The sequence below is a fragment of the Halichoeres trimaculatus genome, unplaced genomic scaffold, assembly GCF_033239565.1.
Source record: "Halichoeres trimaculatus isolate MK-OKI-2021-1 unplaced genomic scaffold, fHalTri1.1 fHalTri1_scaffold_14, whole genome shotgun sequence".
NCBI lineage: Eukaryota > Metazoa > Chordata > Actinopteri > Labriformes > Labridae > Halichoeres > Halichoeres trimaculatus.
In genome coordinates this window covers 2,225,554-2,242,720 of record NW_027437192.1, presented here as the reverse complement: position 1 = coordinate 2,242,720, position 17,167 = coordinate 2,225,554, and the positions used below count along the sequence as shown (strand labels likewise).

The window sequence follows — 17,167 nt, the reverse complement described above, 5'->3', positions numbered from 1 at the left end:
GCCATATCTGGCTTTATTTTAGCCCCGAGTCGGTCCGAATTAAATGAGTCACCAGAGGGAATCCACACTTCAGAGCCGACACTTCTGAGGTTTACCGATGTTTGGGAACTCCTCACGGGGCAAAGCTTGGCAAAGTTTATTTAAAAACCTCTGTTTCTACACAGAGACACAGATTTTCCAAATTTGCACATGCCCCTCTTGAGATCCACGCAACGATGACGGACTTTGAGGTTTTTGCATTCTGTTTTTATCTTTAAGATATTTGTTTCTTCCTCTTTTACGCTTGTTTGTGCAATATTAGCATCATCACCCTCACCCACCTGCTCATGGGAATTTTCTTGAATATTCCCTCCAGCGAGCTCAGATTAGCTCACCCTGCTTTTTGCAAAAATTTACAAAGGCCTGGCAGGAAAAATTTAGGATTAAATTTTGGCTTTTTGCATCGACATGGGCAGCTCACCCCAAAAGTTTCTGGAAGGGTTTAGGAAGATTTCTGGAAGATTTTTTCTTCCTTAAAAAATCACTGATATAAGTATTGAACGGGTCAACTTTTTTTCTCATTACATTTATTTTCAAAGCTGCAATTCAAACTAAATTTTTACCAGACATTGGTATTAACTCAAATAATCCACACATGAAAAGAAATCACAACGTTCAGGTCCATAAATAATGATTATGGTGAATTAAGTACGATAACACAGGAAAAAAGTATTGAACACACCATGGAAAGGCTGAATACTTTGGACAGGAAATGCACCATACCACCTGAAATCTGTCAGTAATTATTACTTGAACTTCCAATTAGTGCAAACCAACATCAGCTGGGCTAGAGCAAATTGATGGTCCTATAAAAAAGGTGTTTTTTTCACCAAGCAGTTAAATAGCACACACCTCATGATGGGTAAAGGCAAAGAGCTCTCTGAAGACATTCACAACCTGATTGTTGCTCAGCATCAGAATGGAACTGGTTTCAGACTTATATCAAAGCACCTGAGTATTCCAGTCAGCACCGTTGGGGCCATTATTCACAAGTGGAAGAAGCACCACCTTACCATCAACAGGCCACGCACAGGAGCTCCTTGAAGATTTCTGACCAGGGAGTCAGAAAGATAGTCAGAAGAGGACTCAACCAGCCAAGGACCACCCTGAAAGTGCTCCAGAAAGACTTGGAGGCAGCAGGTACAATTGTTACAGAGAAAACAACAGGCAATGCACTCCACAGCCATGGCCTCTATGGACGCTCAGCCCGCAAGACTCCATTCCTCAAGAAAAGGCATGTTGAAGCTGGTTTAAAGTTTGCTAAACAGCATCTTGACAAGCCTGTAGAATACTGGGAGAATGTTGTCTGGTCAGATGAGACCAAAACTGAACTTTTGGGCTGTCATACTACAGACCATGTTTGGAGGAGAAATGGCTCTGCACATCAGCCAAAAAACACTACACCAACAGTGAAGTTTGGAGGTGGAAGCATCATGGCAATCTGTGCAGAGGAATGGGCCAAAATCACACCTGAGCAGTGTGGGCCATTAGTTCAAACATACAAGAAGCTTCTGGAAGCTGTCATTGCAAACAAAGGCTTCTCCACTAAGTATTAGATGAGTCTCAGTTAGCGTGTTCAATACTGTTTTCCTGTGTTATCGTACTTAATTCACCATAATCATTATTTATGGACCTGAACGTTGTGATTTCTTTTCATGTGTGGATTATTTGAGTTAACACTAATGTCTGGTACAAATTTTGTCTGAATTGTAGCTTTGGAAATAAATGTGATGAGAAAAAAATTGTCATATTCAATACTTATTTCCCCCACTGTACATACCAGGTGAAAACATTGGTACAACAGTATCATGATGTATAAGTAGATCAGCATCTACACGTGTGGTGAGTGTAGGACAAACACACGCCACAGACATCTCCTGGGGTGTCTCTTTTTACAGCCTGTGGCTTCTACTTCCAGTGCGAGGAGGCTCGGTCCAAACCGTCTGCCCTCAAGAAATAAATAAATAAATAACGCTCCATGCGTCGTGTCCAGGAAGCTAAAATAAAAAGGCAGCGCTGCGGCAGCGAGGGAGCGTTTCCTGGACATTCTGATTTAGGACAGAAAACATTTCTGTAAAACGTCTGGTCATAGTGTGTACGGACAGAAACAGGTATTCAGGTGAATGATGAACAGTGGGACAAGGGTTTGGTTTCTCCTTTTTTTTCCTTCAAAGAAATATTTGATGTTTTTCTTCTTCATCTTGAAACATGATTCCATACATGCCCTCTCCTTTCATATACAGTAATACGTAGGTATAAAACTGCCCGTGTCCTCTCCTCTGATGGATAATTGCAGCAGTTTACTTCATGCTTTCAGAGAACGACCACACAGCGCCCGCTCCGTCTCTGCCCTGTAGTTCTGCTGCACTGAAGCTTAAACATGTCCATACATCATAACCCAGCATGCCTCTTTTCTCTATTACTGGATTTTAGTCTGCAGTAGACTTTAACTCTGGGGGGTCACGGTGGAGTCCAGCCTCTTAGGACTCCATGTGTTGACACAACTGCTCAATTTGTGGCGAGAAAAAGAACTGGCAGAGACTTTTACAAAGGTTTTTAAGATGTATTCAGAGAAAAGATTGAAGCAGAGTTTCTAAAAAGTCAGAAATGTCCAACTTCACATCATCATTAAGAAATAACAGAGAGAGAAACATTTTTATTTTAGAAATATTAACCATAATCAAAAACCTGTTTTATGGTTAGCATCGGTGCAGAAGGAACCAAATCTTGGTCAAAGCTAAGGTTGTAATTGGCGTCAAGATAAAACCACCATCTTTTAAATAATAATGTTAAGTTAAAAAAAAAATCACAATGACTTTGAACCCCGTGGAAGCCCTGTAGGGGCACCAAAAACTGCAGTTCCTAAAGTGTCCACTTGAGGCTGGCTGCAGAAGCCAAAGAAACCGCATTAAGTCACAGGTTTGAATACAAAATGTATTCAAAGCTCTTCTTCTGGCTTACAAAATATTAACAAGAACGGCTCCTGCCTACCTGCAGGGGCGTATTAAGTTGTTTGGGGGCCCAAGGCAAACCCAGTCCATGGGGCCCTTCATGTCCTTGTAACTCATCTTCCTCAGAGCTAGACTGGCCTTCCCTGGGTCCACTGTCTCTTTCCCAGAGTCAAGGCATGAGACAGTGCTAATCTTGTACATGGTAACTTAACCTAACTAAATGCATTTCCTCAAGTTCTGTACTTTAGTTTGATTTAGAAAAAAGTGAATCCATAATTTAGTCCACTTTGTCCTGGATTTGAAATCTTTTATGGTCCATTGACAGCTTATTTGTCCCACAGTGGGGAATTTACAGAGTAACAGGAACAAACAAGAAAGTATGAAGTGAAAAACATTACAATAGGTAAATATTGAAAAAAATGATTTAGTAAAGAAAAAATATGTAAATATGGAGCACAACATAAAACTGGAAAAAAAAATCTACTGAAAGAGGTGATATTTACAGTAACCATACTTTTTGGTACTATTATTTTAAAGTTAATGTATTTTTATTTGACCCCTGTCCAGTGAGTTATGTTTCCAAAAAGGAGATTTTGTACAATAATGTTTATCACCAACTCAAAAAGTTTGATTTAGAGAAAATGATCCTGTTTCCTGGGCTAGATAAAGTCCTTTAATCCTAAAAGTCTGATATGTTTATCTCAGATCTCAGAGCAATATTGTTTTTATTTCCCACTTGGTTGAAAATAAAAAAAAAAGGGGAAAAAGTGTTTTTTACCACTTTCTTCCTGAATCAAATGTTCAGATGTGTTGTAACATGGAATAGCCCATTGAATAAGAAGGGAGGGGGAGGAGCCAAAACCATCATTACAGATTAAGACTTTGATGGATTTTGAAGCATGTGAAGTTAGATTTAGAAAAAAGAAATGCTTTCATTTGAAGAGAACTTCATAAATCAGTTTTTAAGAGATGCTTTGGGGCCCCTGGGAATCTTGGGGCCCCAGGCAACTGCCTGTGTTTGCCTAATTGTAGGTACGCCCCTGCCTACCTGGGGTCCCTCATCCAGGTCTACACTCCCTCTGGTCTCTACGCTCTGCTTGTGAAAGACGCCTGGTGCTCCCAGCCCAGCGCGGCTCCAAATCTCTAGCCAGACTCTTCTCCTCTGTTGTTCCCAAATGGTGAATGAATTACCTAACTCTGTACCATCCACAGAGTCCCTTTCTACTTTAAGAGATGTCTGAAGACTCATCTGTTCAGGGAACACTTAGACCTTAATCTGAGCCTGCCAGCACCTGCAGCTGAATAACTTGAAGCACTGTTGTTGCACTAACTAGGTTTTTTCTTGTACTTCGCTTTGGACAAAAGCATTTGTTAAATAAAACTGTAGAACTGTAGAACGTAGAAAATATCTATTTATATCTATTTTTATGTCATTTAAAAGGAAACAACTCTTTTTTTTCTTTCTTGAAGTTTTTTAAAGAGTGATAGTAAGAAGTGTTTTCATGGAGGAACCACAGAATGCAAACCGCCCCTTCCCCCTCAGAAATCAGACAGACCCTGGTGGGAAGAAATGACGGGTACAGTGAGAAAGAGTGAGTGATATAAAGCATCAGGGGATAATTAGGCTTGATTACTGCTCTCTGCAGTCTGCGTTCAAAGAAAGTGACTAACCACGGGCTGCAGGAACTTTTACGAGGCAGACGGCTGGCACGGGCAGAGCTTTGAAAGGTAGAAGAGGCTGCTGAGCGTTTACGACAGGTAGAGATATGAAAGACACTTTGAAATGATGAGAGGAATGTCTCTGAGATTACGACTGAAGGAGGCTTCAGGTTTACGGTGCTGATGTTTTTTTTTTCAGCAGAAGAAACTCAGCTTGTCTTTGCAAAAAGTCTCATGTTCATACAAGAAATTCAGTGTTAGATGGAAACGGTGAAATGACAGAATATCTCAGTCATGGATCAGATCATGACAAAATCCTTTGCTTAATTTTTTTAGGCATATTCCCATTGAGATACAAAATCTATTTTCCAAGGAAGTCTCTGACCGAGACAGCAGCATGAAAAGCTTCACACACAGAGCAAGACAGAACAAGTTGACTTCACATCATTCATCAAATCAGCAGCGTGTACATAAAAGATGTGCTCAATCTCATCAGATGATCCTCAAACTAAGACGACCATCCAGTTTTAAGTTAGCTTGTAGCTAAGAACAGGATGCAGGAGCATAAACACTTAAAGCTCTTTGACCAGAGACTGAGCAAATCTGAATTTGTCCATGAAGCAAGAGGTTACAGCCAGCGACGGCTTTAGGAGTCTGTAAAAAACAAAAACAAGACAGCAGATCATGAAGTACCAGCTTATAAATAAAGATATACCAATACTCCACTCTATGTGTTAAAGCTGCTGTGAGGAGGACCTGTTTTGATTGCACTCCTTCGCCACCTTGTGGCCTGGAGTCTCCAAACACCATCGTAAATTACTTTTGGTGAGGCGTGTGTTTGTTTTGGAATTTAACGTAGATCGGATAGTAACAAATTCTCTTTGTTCAAGACGACTTTTTACTGGATACAATGCGCGGAGGTAAGGTATTAATCAGTACAGTTACGTAGCACCGCAGTACGTAGCAGCCGGCTATATGTAGTGCTATCGGCAGCCTGGTGCTACGACATATCTGTAGGCTAACGTGACAACCATAGACTGTATACAGAATGAACAGTGTGGCTCCGCCATTTATCACCCCCGTCACAGGCACCACCATTGGTAGCAGTTGCAGCCAGAGTCTGTGCAGTAGAGACTGTGAGGGATTCTGGGAGAATCTGAGTGACAAAAAATATATATATTTTTTTTCTTTCGAGAGTGTAATCACTTCCTGACTCTACCTCCCGACATATTTTACAATCTCTCCAAAAAAATAGACAAGAACAGCAGCTGTTGATCATCATTAAACGTGATGTAAAACCTTGTTTTTAACCTTGTATAACTAATGAAAATGAAACTTTTCAGAAAAAAAAAAAAGAAGACTTGAATACAAGACGGCTAAATGATATCTTCAAATCACCACAACAATCGGATGTAAGAAACATTTCTACGAGGTGTATCAATTTTTTAAAGTTTGACCACAGCCCATCTGGAATGACTGAGGAGATGGATTTTTTTAACCTGTACTGCAGCCAGGGGGAGCAGTTTTTGTGGAGACCTCCCTTTGAGTCGAGCAAGATGACGTCCATTTTTTTTTTCCAGTCTATGGCTTTGAGAAGGATCTGTTTTAATTGCACTCCCTCGCCACCTTCTGGCCCGGAGTCTCACACACACTGCTGTAAATTACTTTTAGCAAGACGTGTGTATTTTTTTTTTTTGAATAAATGATAACAAATTTCTTTGTTCAGTGCTTTATATCTTTTGGATACAATGCGCCGAGGTAATGTATTTACTAGTACAGATACATAGCGCTACAGATTGAAACGTGACATCAAGCAAATGTAGTAGCTGGCTATATGTAGTGCTATCGGCAGCCTGGTGCTCCGACATATCTTTAGGCTAATGTGACAACAGGTAAACACTGTCAGTTTGTTTGTAGTTTTGTAGCTGTCTACATCTAGTGCAGCTGACAGTCTGGCGCTGTAAGACCTAAGATCTAAGGACCCCTATATTACCATAACGATGATTAACTTAATATTTATACTTTGTAATAATGTTCTATGTATTATTTTGCAACAATAGCATTAGGCTGAATTTATACTTGCCAAGCAATTCATTTTGTAAACTTTGAAGAAATATTGTCTCAGAGGCAGTGGTGTCCAGGAAGGGACGTCACCCCCCACGTTGCCCGGTTACTGAAAAACACCGACCTCTCAGGAGCCGAAACATGTGTGAAAGTGCCCTCCTGGTTGGCAAAACACACTCAGCTGCCCTCTTGGTGTGCGTAAGATTAGTAAACCCTGGTTATGTCCTGCCAGTCATCTACCAATCAGAGCTAACGTAACCTCACTCTTCATTTTAGCTCGTGCTCTATCTCTCTCCTGTTTATCTTTCTTCTGCTCTTCTGTCCTTTTTCTGTCTGACAGTTAGGCTCCAGTGTCCACCATCACTACAAAATTAATCACAGAAATCGTTTTCAGGAGTGAAAAACACAGATTGTGGTGTTGCCTGCTCAACATGATCGAGAAGCTAGGATTGCATTTCAAAATAACCTGTAACCAGCAATATTAGAAACTCCTCACAGCCCTTTTAATTTATTGACAGAAACACATAAATCATATGACATGTGAGTGTGTGACTCTTAAACATACCAGTTTTTAAGCACTGTTTATGATTTAAAAAAAACCAGTCAATCTCAGAGTGTTTTAGGAGAGGAGCATGAAGAAAGATTGATTATCCTTAAAGTTAAACTTGTTCCTTGGTAAACGTTGATCATAGTGATTCTCGTGTCTGCTTTGATGTCTTTTATCTCTCCTTCCTCCTCCCTCCACGCGCACCTGAGCTGATGCTGCAAAACAAGACCACGTGGAACCAGCCAATCAGAGCGAGAGAGGCTCTCCTCAGCTCGCCTGGAAGGGGGCGTGGCTAAAGGCGCGGACAGAAGCCTGATTGGCTGGCTGATCACTCAGTCTCCTGTGCTGGCTGAGTGTGTTGCGCTTTGCTGAACTGAAGGTCCAGGTCTGTGAATCCAAGTGTTTCATGGTTTAAAGAGGAGAAAGAGTGATGTAAAAAGTTAAAGAGAAAAACGTTGATCACAGATTTTAGATTTGTTTTATCTTTAATTTGTGAAACTGTGTGTTTCAGCGCAACCTTAAACCTCACACGTGAAGAGAAAGACGCCATTGTGGCGCGAGCTGACCTGTTTGCATTCGCCTATCATCAAAAACCTGCAGCCACTCTCAGACGCTCCTCCGTGCACGTGGATCTGCGTGCGCGGAAGGCATAATTACGCACGCCCTCTCACTCCCTCTCCCTCTCCTCCGCTACCTCTTCCTCTCTCCCTCTCTCCACACACACACTCTCACTCTTCGTGGGAGTTGGTGTGTAAAGAAAGTAAAGAGGGAACGAGAGGGAGAAGGGAGGGAGAGCGTGATTCCAGGTCTCTCTCAGCTGCTCTCTCCACTTCGGGTACTTGTACCCGGCCTGACTCAATGGGGCTTTAGCACGAAGGGGTTAAACGTTAAAATAAAAGATATCCATCCACCCTAAACCCCTTCAGTGTTACGGTTTTGTACATCAACCGAGATAGACATAGGTAACTCTTGAGGTCTCCAGAGGCGCGCCGTCCTGTCCGCTGCCTCACAGAGGGTTCAGTCGGGTCCCTGTCGTCGGCTGGCTTTCTGTGAGAGGATAACTTCCACCATTTCCTACAGTTACAGCTCAACCAGGCCGGCAAACTACTGCAACACTATGGATACTGGAGACTCTACCTTCCGGAGGAAACGGAGACCATGGCGCGTGGACTTCTCATCCTTCGCCTTGGTGACCGTGGCGCTTGTCCTGTGCCAAACGACCGTGGTTCGTGCAGGTAAGAGAAATCCTCTTACTAACATCTGAGAGCCTCGTAAGGAAACTCTGCTCACTTAATCTACCTAAACTCGGCGTGCGTAAAAGTCAAATCATCCAAAATTGGACTTTTACGCACCAGCTCTGTCCTGCAGAAAAGTGGTCTGGAGCACCCCAGAAGAATAAACCATGTTTTATGCTTAGATTGTCACCATATGTGTTAATTTCAGCTTTATGCTTTCACTCCATCTCCCAAAGCACCCTTGGGTGATTTGCGTTTGTCCCTGGATCCAAAAAGCCGCTAAAATGTGTCTGATAATGGATCTCAGGTTTATAGCCAGTCTTTCTAAAACCAGTGGCACCTGCGCTGTCCAGAACAGGTTGTTTTTTTTTCTAATTTGGAGTGAAGATTTCTGATAGAAGATGGTGATATTACGCGCGTAATTGTTTTTCCAACACTTGTTTTACGTCTTTACGCATCATTTTCTGGGCTCTGTTCCTTTCTCGGTGTGTGCGCAGCTCGCTGACAGGTGTCATCCCAACAAGTGTTGGATTGCCATGAAGCTTAATTTTCAGTCTTTGCCTTCAGAATTGGACGTTTTTCCTGCTTTTGTTTAGTTAAACTTGTTTTTAATCTCTTGGAGCAGGCGCTCACCGTGCGTAAAGGATGGTGCCAACTGCTCTATAAGTCGTTTTGTGGAGTTTTCCACGCAAATGAATCGTAGCTAGATTTTTTTTAATGTGTTTTAACTGAATTCTGGATGTCAGTGAACTTGGTTTGCTGTGTGAGGCTGGCTGAGTGTTTACCAGCTCAACCTGAGCACCAGCTCATCCATCGCAGTCAGAGGAGGAGGGGTCTCTGCGTCTGATTTTATCTGTTCCCCCTACAGATCATCAAACTGTGTTGGTTTTAATTTGAGTAAAACTGATCACTACAAAGATAAGTGCCTTCGTATGTGGATTTTTTATCTTTCCATCCAAAAACAAAGCTCCTGGTCTCCCTCCTCTTACTCGCCAAGTTGCTCCAAAGGAATGATCTGTATGCGCTGCAGTTCCTGGATGAACCTCTAGTGGTCTCGGGTTATTTTTAACACAGAGGGCCCATTGATTCACCTGAGTCCACATCAGTCCGGATCAGTTCAGATTATCTCTGTGGACTTTGACGCTGAAAGGCAAAAGATCCTCATTTTAAGGGTAGAAAGAAATGTCTGGATGACCTGAAGGTGGTTGATTTTTCTTTAATTAAAGGTCAGAGTGTTTTTTTTTATCTGAAATAAAGGGATGGCAGATTTTGAGCGCATAAACTTGAGCATTTTTGAGAAATAAACCTTTTATTAGCTCTTTTTTCTGCCTCATGTAGACAGCTGAAACACCACTGGGGGGTTTTGTGACATAAATCGCCTCCTTCTGTGTATTCTTTGGCCCCGTTTCCAATTTCAGATCGCGAGAGGCGATTTCACCTTCCCGTCGTCTCCCGTGTGTATTTTGGAGGCGGAAGCCCGAGACATTTTTGCTTGTTATGAATGGGTTATTATGCGGCAGGGCGCAGGGCTTCGGGAGTGAAAGCGCTCAGTGTGTCCGTGTCTATGTGCGCTTTGTACAGTCGTGTTTGTGCACACGCGTCTGTAAGCTATGGATGTTTTTCTCCCAGGTCAGGGTGTGGAAATGTATGCCACATCATGTGAATGTGTCTCTGTTTGTCACCAGCTCTTATTCCTCACCCTGGATTATGCTAATAAGAGCGTAGAAAGCGTTTTTTTTACACTCTCTGATAAAGTGAGTGGATCTGCGCAGTGCGTGTGCGCAGCAGCAGCAGCAGCAGCAGCAGATGTTAGTGTAAACTATAACAGCGCCCCACCCAGGCAGTGAAAGACCGATTTAGAGAAGAAAGTGGTCAAAATCTTTCATGTTTATTCTGTCTTCTCTGGGAGAATGCAGAGCGGAGGGGAAGGAGGCGGGATGGAGAGGCGCGGAGAGCGGCATGAAAGCAGAGTTTGTTCAGAGGAGGAGGAATCAGAGGGCAATATTTTCTTGACATGGATGTTCCTCAACCTCACTTTCAAAGCGGAGCCTCCTCAAAGGGCACTCTGTCTCAGTCTGGCTAAACATAACCCTCTCTCAATGCGTGTGAATGGACTCCTGTGTGATGATGGCAGAGCAGAGGCTTTGACAGTTCATTCTTCTGACTCTGTGGATGTTTGTAGCATTTGATTTTACTCCACTTCATCATTTTTCCCCCCCTTCTGACGTGAAGGTTTGATATTTGTTGAGCAGCTGCTGGTTTGTCAGGTGTCTTATCCCCTAATCGCCTCGTCAAACATTGTTTCACACTTTGAGCAAAGACCAATAAGATTCTCATTTATGCAGCCATCCAGCTGTTTGTAGGGCTGCCAACAGGGCCGGCACTATGGGTGGCCTCAAAGGTCCCAGGCCCACCCTTAACTCAAGATAGTAATAAAAAGAAAAAGTAAAAATTGTCACTTCATGTTCGTTGTTTTAGCGTTTGATGCTCCGTCTTTATAAAATGAGCCATTTTTTTTTTTGCGTGCTGTAAAAAAAAAAAAAGTTACGAAACATTCATTGTCATTTGGGCGGGATCAGAAATTTTGGGGGGGAAGTTTGTAGATTTTTATTTATTTTCTTCAAACGTGGTTAATGTCCTTGCTCTAGCAGCTAATAAGGCAAAAAAAAATGCAAATTAAAAGTATAAAAAGCAACCAAATTTAAAACCGCACACAGTGACGTTGGTACATTGACTGCTTTGACCTAGTGAGAAAAATCCTGCACCCCGACCTTTTTTCTGTCTTCAAATTCTGATTTATTGGTGAAATCTTGCACAAAATCTTAAAGCAAAAAAACAATATTAAGCGTCGCATGAGTTTTGACTGCCTCCAAAAATGATCTCTTCTTCCTCAAAGCCGCTGATCTGCACCGCTAAACTGCTAAAAGATCTTTTTGGACAGGAAACTGTAACCAAGGGCTCGACACCCAAAACAGTCGCTCATCGGCCTCAACTACAGATGCTACAAAGCTTCTTCTGAGTGGAAAGAAACCCAGAGAAGCAGTTTGTAAACCAGTCTGAGGCCTTGTTTTCAAACCAGGACATCTCCTCACGGTGCTCCAAGTCTTTCTCAGATAAAACCACATAATCCTGCAGCCCTGAGAGAACAAAGTGGGCTGTACTTTCTTTCCTTTCTGCTCTCACAGGTGATGATTTCGTGGTTTGTGTGTATGTGTGTGTGGATAGTTCTGCGATGTTCCTCTAAAGACGATGTACAAGGACAGGAGGAGACTGAGCCAACTGTATAATGATAGACCGTCTGTGAGGGAGGCTATTCCTAGTCTCTGTTATTTTACTGCTTCTAGGAAGAGAGCGCAGGAGGGCGCAGAGACCAGCTGCTAGTTTGTTACTGTACATCTCTTTCCAAGGCATTAATACGACCGACACATGTGGGAATGGTTTTAGATGTGGGTTTGAAGCTGCTGTTGGGAATGAGCCACAGTCCTTCAAGTATCAGATGACATATGATGGTGTTACAGCACCGAATCAGACTTTTTGAGTAGATTGAATCTTTGCATCCTGTTCTCAATGCAGAACACTGTAAGAAAAAAACTTGTAAAATGACTGGAAGCTAAATAAAAACCTTTAAACCAAAGTAAAATGTCCTAATTCAAAAAAAGTGCAGATACATGAAATCTATAGAATTTTTTAATAAGAGTTTTGCAAAGTATGTCATTTTTTAAAAGCAAAATACTTTATTTTTTTAGCCATAAGTGAGGAGGGAACACAGTGGATAAAAGACCTTGCTGTACTACGTATTGTGTAGGGGGAACAGGCTGTCTGTGCAACACAGCATGGACCGGCTGTGTAATCTTTATTACACTGCTGTTAAAAATTGACCAACATAGCAATGCTCATCAACACATTTCGTTTATTGACTCAAAACACACTGTAAAAAATCACTGGATACACGGAGCATGCCATTTGAAGCACAGACAGCCAGTCTGCGCTGTTGAGCACAGAAAGCTAGTCCGCGCCATGGAGCACAAACAGCCAGAGGGGGGGAAAGAGAAATAAAAATACTTTGTCATTATTGGCGTAATACTTATAATATATATATATATATATATATATATATATATATATATATATATATATATATATATATATATATATATATATATATATATATATATATATATATATATATAAATTAAAAAAAAACCTCCAGGTTATTTTACAAATTTCTATAATTTTACAGTGTTGCATACTAATTAAAAATTTAGAAAAAAACATAAAGATAATTTTTTTTTTTTTTAAAAAACAGAAGATTTAAACTGAAATTTTAGGGCTATTAACTATAAAATAAGGATTTTTTTTTTTACAGTGTACTTTAACCTGACCATGTATAACAGCTTATTTAACCTTACACTTGGATTCATTTTCCCTCATACCAGATGTAAAATACCTAGTTGTAGCAGTATGAGCAGGAGCTAAAGCAGAAAAGCTCTCAGACTCTTTATTCAGCATCTATCTAGAGATATGTCAGGTTACAGGAAGGATTTGTTTTAGAGTGTTGATGTCTTTCTGCACTCTAAGATCTCTTTAGATGTTTTTCTTTCCCTAAATTATACAACTTAAGATCTCCAGAATGTAGGTTATATACCTGATGTGGGGATTTCCACACCGAGGAGGTGTTGCTGGAGACAGTAATGATGATCTTTATGTAACACAGGCCCACTGATGTTTGACTTTATTATAAGTCTGATGTGGAGCTGAGGTAAATGTAGATATTTGGATTTCACAGTCTCTGTTTTAGGCTGTTATCTTGTCTGAAATTGGGGCGGCTGTGGCTCAGCGGTACGGTCTTCCTTATCTCTCAATCAGGAGATCAGAGGTTTGATCCCAGCTCCTGCAAATCCCAAAATATTCCTGCTTTTATGCCTATTCAGCTGCTTACACCAGTCCCAAACTTGGAAAAATGGTGAGGGTTGTGTCAGGAAGGGCATCAAACATAACGAAAAAATGTGCAGGAACACAAAAGGATAAGGAATGAGTGAGTGTTGCAACCCCTAAAATAGAAAATACAGAAGAAAAAGACAAAGAGCCGCTCCAGAAATGACAGACATGTTGAAATACTCTGATCTCTGAGTGATGTCTCCTCCTTTTGTCGGATCAGGATAGTTTACCCGTGCACACAGACGCTCAGGTTCTGGCTCCTATGACAGCACGCTTGAGGGAATCACTCCCTGCCCCTGCTCAGGGCCCTGTGGTCTAACGTGGGCCTTGTGGTGTCAGTATCCACCCTCAGATCCAAACTGGGCCTGCGGCCTCCAGCCCTGAAACCACACCGGGCTCCAGCTTGATACACGTTGGCAGCGCGAGTGCAGCACACACACTGGCACAGACCACAATTACAGTACGACACTCACACACACACACACACACACACACTGGGGGACAGTAGAGGAGCTGGGCATGTGCTGGCTGCAGACTCTGAGTGGAGGGAATGATGAAGACTCATACAAACCCAACACAGCCTCGGCTTGCACCCTGACTGTCGGGTCATTAAAGGTTTCTGGGAGTAGAAATAAACTTCCTGTCTTCTTTGACCTCATTATGAAGGAATGAGCCTTCACTGTCATCCGTTCTGGATATTAGTGAATCATAAAGCTCCAGTGAGGAGTTTTAGTTTGTTATGAAACACACTGGATTTAAAAGTGAAACCTGTTTCTGACCTGTGGAAGCAAAGAAAACCGATTCTTAGTGAGTGCTTTTAGAAGAAAGCAGGATGTACAAAAAGTACTTGCTTTGTCCACAGGTGGCGCCAAAGTCAGCACAAACTTGAACTCCTCATAGGAGCTTTAAGTTTGTGTTACGGCCTGAGGAAACTTTGTGATTTTAAAGTAACTTTTTCAGCTTTTCTATGCTGTTAGTGAGAGGAAAGGATAATGGTTAGAGCAGGAAACAGGAGTGACTTGAGAGAAAGAGGTAATAGGTTGGTTTCGAGTTTGGGCCGGCGACTCTTGAGTGAACTTCATGGGGCGGGAACTACAGCGCAAGGCCATCTGTGCCCCTACATCTAGTTTTTAAAGCTATTTTTATCAGAATACCTATTTAATTTATGTCTTTGACAACCTACGTACATCCCTCCATAAAACATTTATCCGACAGTATTTCTTAGGGATGTTTGATACCGCTTTTTTTAGACCGATACCAGTCAGAGTATTCCCTCTTGCCACTAGTACTTTTGATAAATATAGATCATTTTGAACAAAGTCTGTGCAGTGACTTTTCAATTAAGTGCAAAAAAATACAAACAACTCTTTGCAAAATAGATTATTATAAGTAAAAATGAGTATTTAAAAAAAATAAACTGCTGTGCAAAATAAAACAGTGTAATTATTATCCCATGTTGTCTAAACCAGTGGTCCCCAACTTTTTTTGCACCACGAACCAGTTCTTCTTCTTCTGTTTCCTTACTGTCTCTTTTACCCTGCCTAAAAAGACTTTCTAGGGATGTGAGTTTTTTGCCAATCTTGCTAGCTTGGGGGTTTGGCATCAAGAGTGAGTCATAGACAGGTATGACGGAGAGAATCTGGTCTTTTTTTTTAAATAAAACATTGTTCATAATCAGATAATAAATCAAACTAAAATAATGAAAGTTAAGATGTTTTTATGTGCCAAATGACCGACAAACTGGCACCGGTCTGCAGCCCAGGGGTTGGGAACCACTGGTTTAAACCATTGATTGTGTATAGAGCGGACAGTTCACTATTGTACAGTTTTGAGGCCAAAGTTTCCCCATCACAGGTGCTGGCGTTGTCAGCCATTGTGTGGCCATAGTCTGCGCAGTAGAGACTGTGAGGGATTCTGAGGCCACGTTTACACAATGCCAAAAACGGTCAAATCCGATAACATTTCATTGTGTTTTGTCCGAAAATGGAAACTTTTGAAAACGCTTTCCAGAGTGGAGAGTTTTCAAAACGCTCCTCCATCCTGCCTCGTATAAACACAGAGCAGAGCATTTCAGGGTGAAACGCTGACGTCAAAGCATGCGCACTCGCAGTTTCAGGTGAAGGTTGCACACGCAGCCACAACTTCCAGTTTAGCCATTCCAGTCCAGTAGGTGGCGGTAGTGCGCCTCAAGGTTGGATTGCCAACCATCTCACACAATAAAACGGCAGAAAAAGAAAGAACAACCACAACAATGAGGGCTGATTTCCAAGTAGCATATATACACACATATACTCACATCGCCAACTACTGGCCTGGCATGGCCACAACATCCTTGGGACTTGTCTTCTTGGAGTTGTATGAACACGGATAGTTTTCACGCCATCCTCATGTAAACATGGGTGGCTTTTGGAAACGCAAAGGAAGAATTTTTGCGGAAGTCTCCGTGTAAATGTGGCCTGAGTGGATCCAGGTAACAAAAAAAATATTTTTTTTTCTTTGGTGAGTCTAATTTCTTCTTGTCTTTCCCTTCTGACAAATCTAAAAATCCCCCCAAAAATACACAAGAACCTCAGCTGTCAATCATCATTAAACATAATGTAAAACCTCATTTTCAACTTCTTATAACTAGTGAAAACAAAACTTTTCAGAAAAAAGAGGACTTGAATACAAAGCAGCCAAATGATATCTTCAAATCACCACAACAATCAGACGTGAGAAACATTTCTACCAGGTGTATTGATTTTTTAAAGTTTAACTACAGCTCATCTGAAATGACTGGGGAGATGGAGTTTTTGACCTATACTGTAGCCACCAGGGGGAGCAGTTTTTGTGGTGACCTCACTTCAAGCTGAGTCAACAGCCTATGGTCTGTACGAAGCCAGAATCTTCATATTCTGTCTCTTTCTTTTTTTCATTTTCGTGCTGCCAGCCCAGCTCGGTCACCTGCTGTGACGTCTCCTTGATTATAAACACACCGCTGACAAACCAAACCTTCATTACACACAGCGTAAACAATGTAAAGTCTAATAACCCCTTTTTTACAGCAGGGGTACTCATAATGGGTTTTCTGTCTGTGTACAGAAGGCATTATAAATAAATCATAACTATAGAGCAGCACGCTGGAAATTACAACCTGCAGCAGCTCGTGTGCCTAACCATCGTGGTCAGCTGGGTGGATCAACACAGCTGGTGATTTAGGAACAACTGGAGATTCGTTTACTCTCCTCCAGAGATGGAGTCACTTCTGCATATTTAACCTTTGATCTTTACAGAGACGTTGTGCTTGTGTTCTTCTCATCAAATCGATGAATTCGTGTGAATCTTTTAGTCAATATTGCACGTTCTGCTGCTCGGTGCGTCCAACACTGGGACGTTGTGTAGAGGTGAGAGGTGAGGGGTCAACGTGTCAGCTGGAGTGTGTGTCTGGTATTTGGCACTGGTTTACCAAAGGAGGACAAGGCACATGTACACACACACACACACTCACACAGAGAGAGGTAGACAGAGCGTCACACCTCGAAAGTCTGGGAGAGGAAAAAAAGGTTTCTCTTTCAATTCTGGCTCAAGAATTGACGGCTGCTGTGTGTCAGACAGAAGAGTGTGTGCATGCATATGTGTGTGTGTTTTCCATCAGTCCCATCATGTAAACAAACCTTGTGAAACAGGCTTTAACTGTACTCTGTTTACTGTACAGTCTGCACCAAGCTCATTAAATCTATTTTAGCTTCATCTAG

General features: G+C 41.8%; 1 protein-coding gene across 1 annotated transcript in view; it reads left to right on the top strand.

The window, feature by feature from the left end:
* The first annotated feature begins 8,110 nt into the window (after nucleotides 1-8,110).
* The window catches only part of col11a2 (collagen, type XI, alpha 2), a 48,788-nt gene continuing 39,731 nt past the window's right edge, over nucleotides 8,111-17,167 (top strand). The window contains exon 1 of the mRNA XM_074686095.1: nucleotides 8,111-8,495. Coding sequence (XP_074542196.1) covers nucleotides 8,378-8,495 — 118 coding nt within the window. The 5' untranslated portion in view covers nucleotides 8,111-8,377. The remainder of the gene's footprint in view (nucleotides 8,496-17,167) is intronic.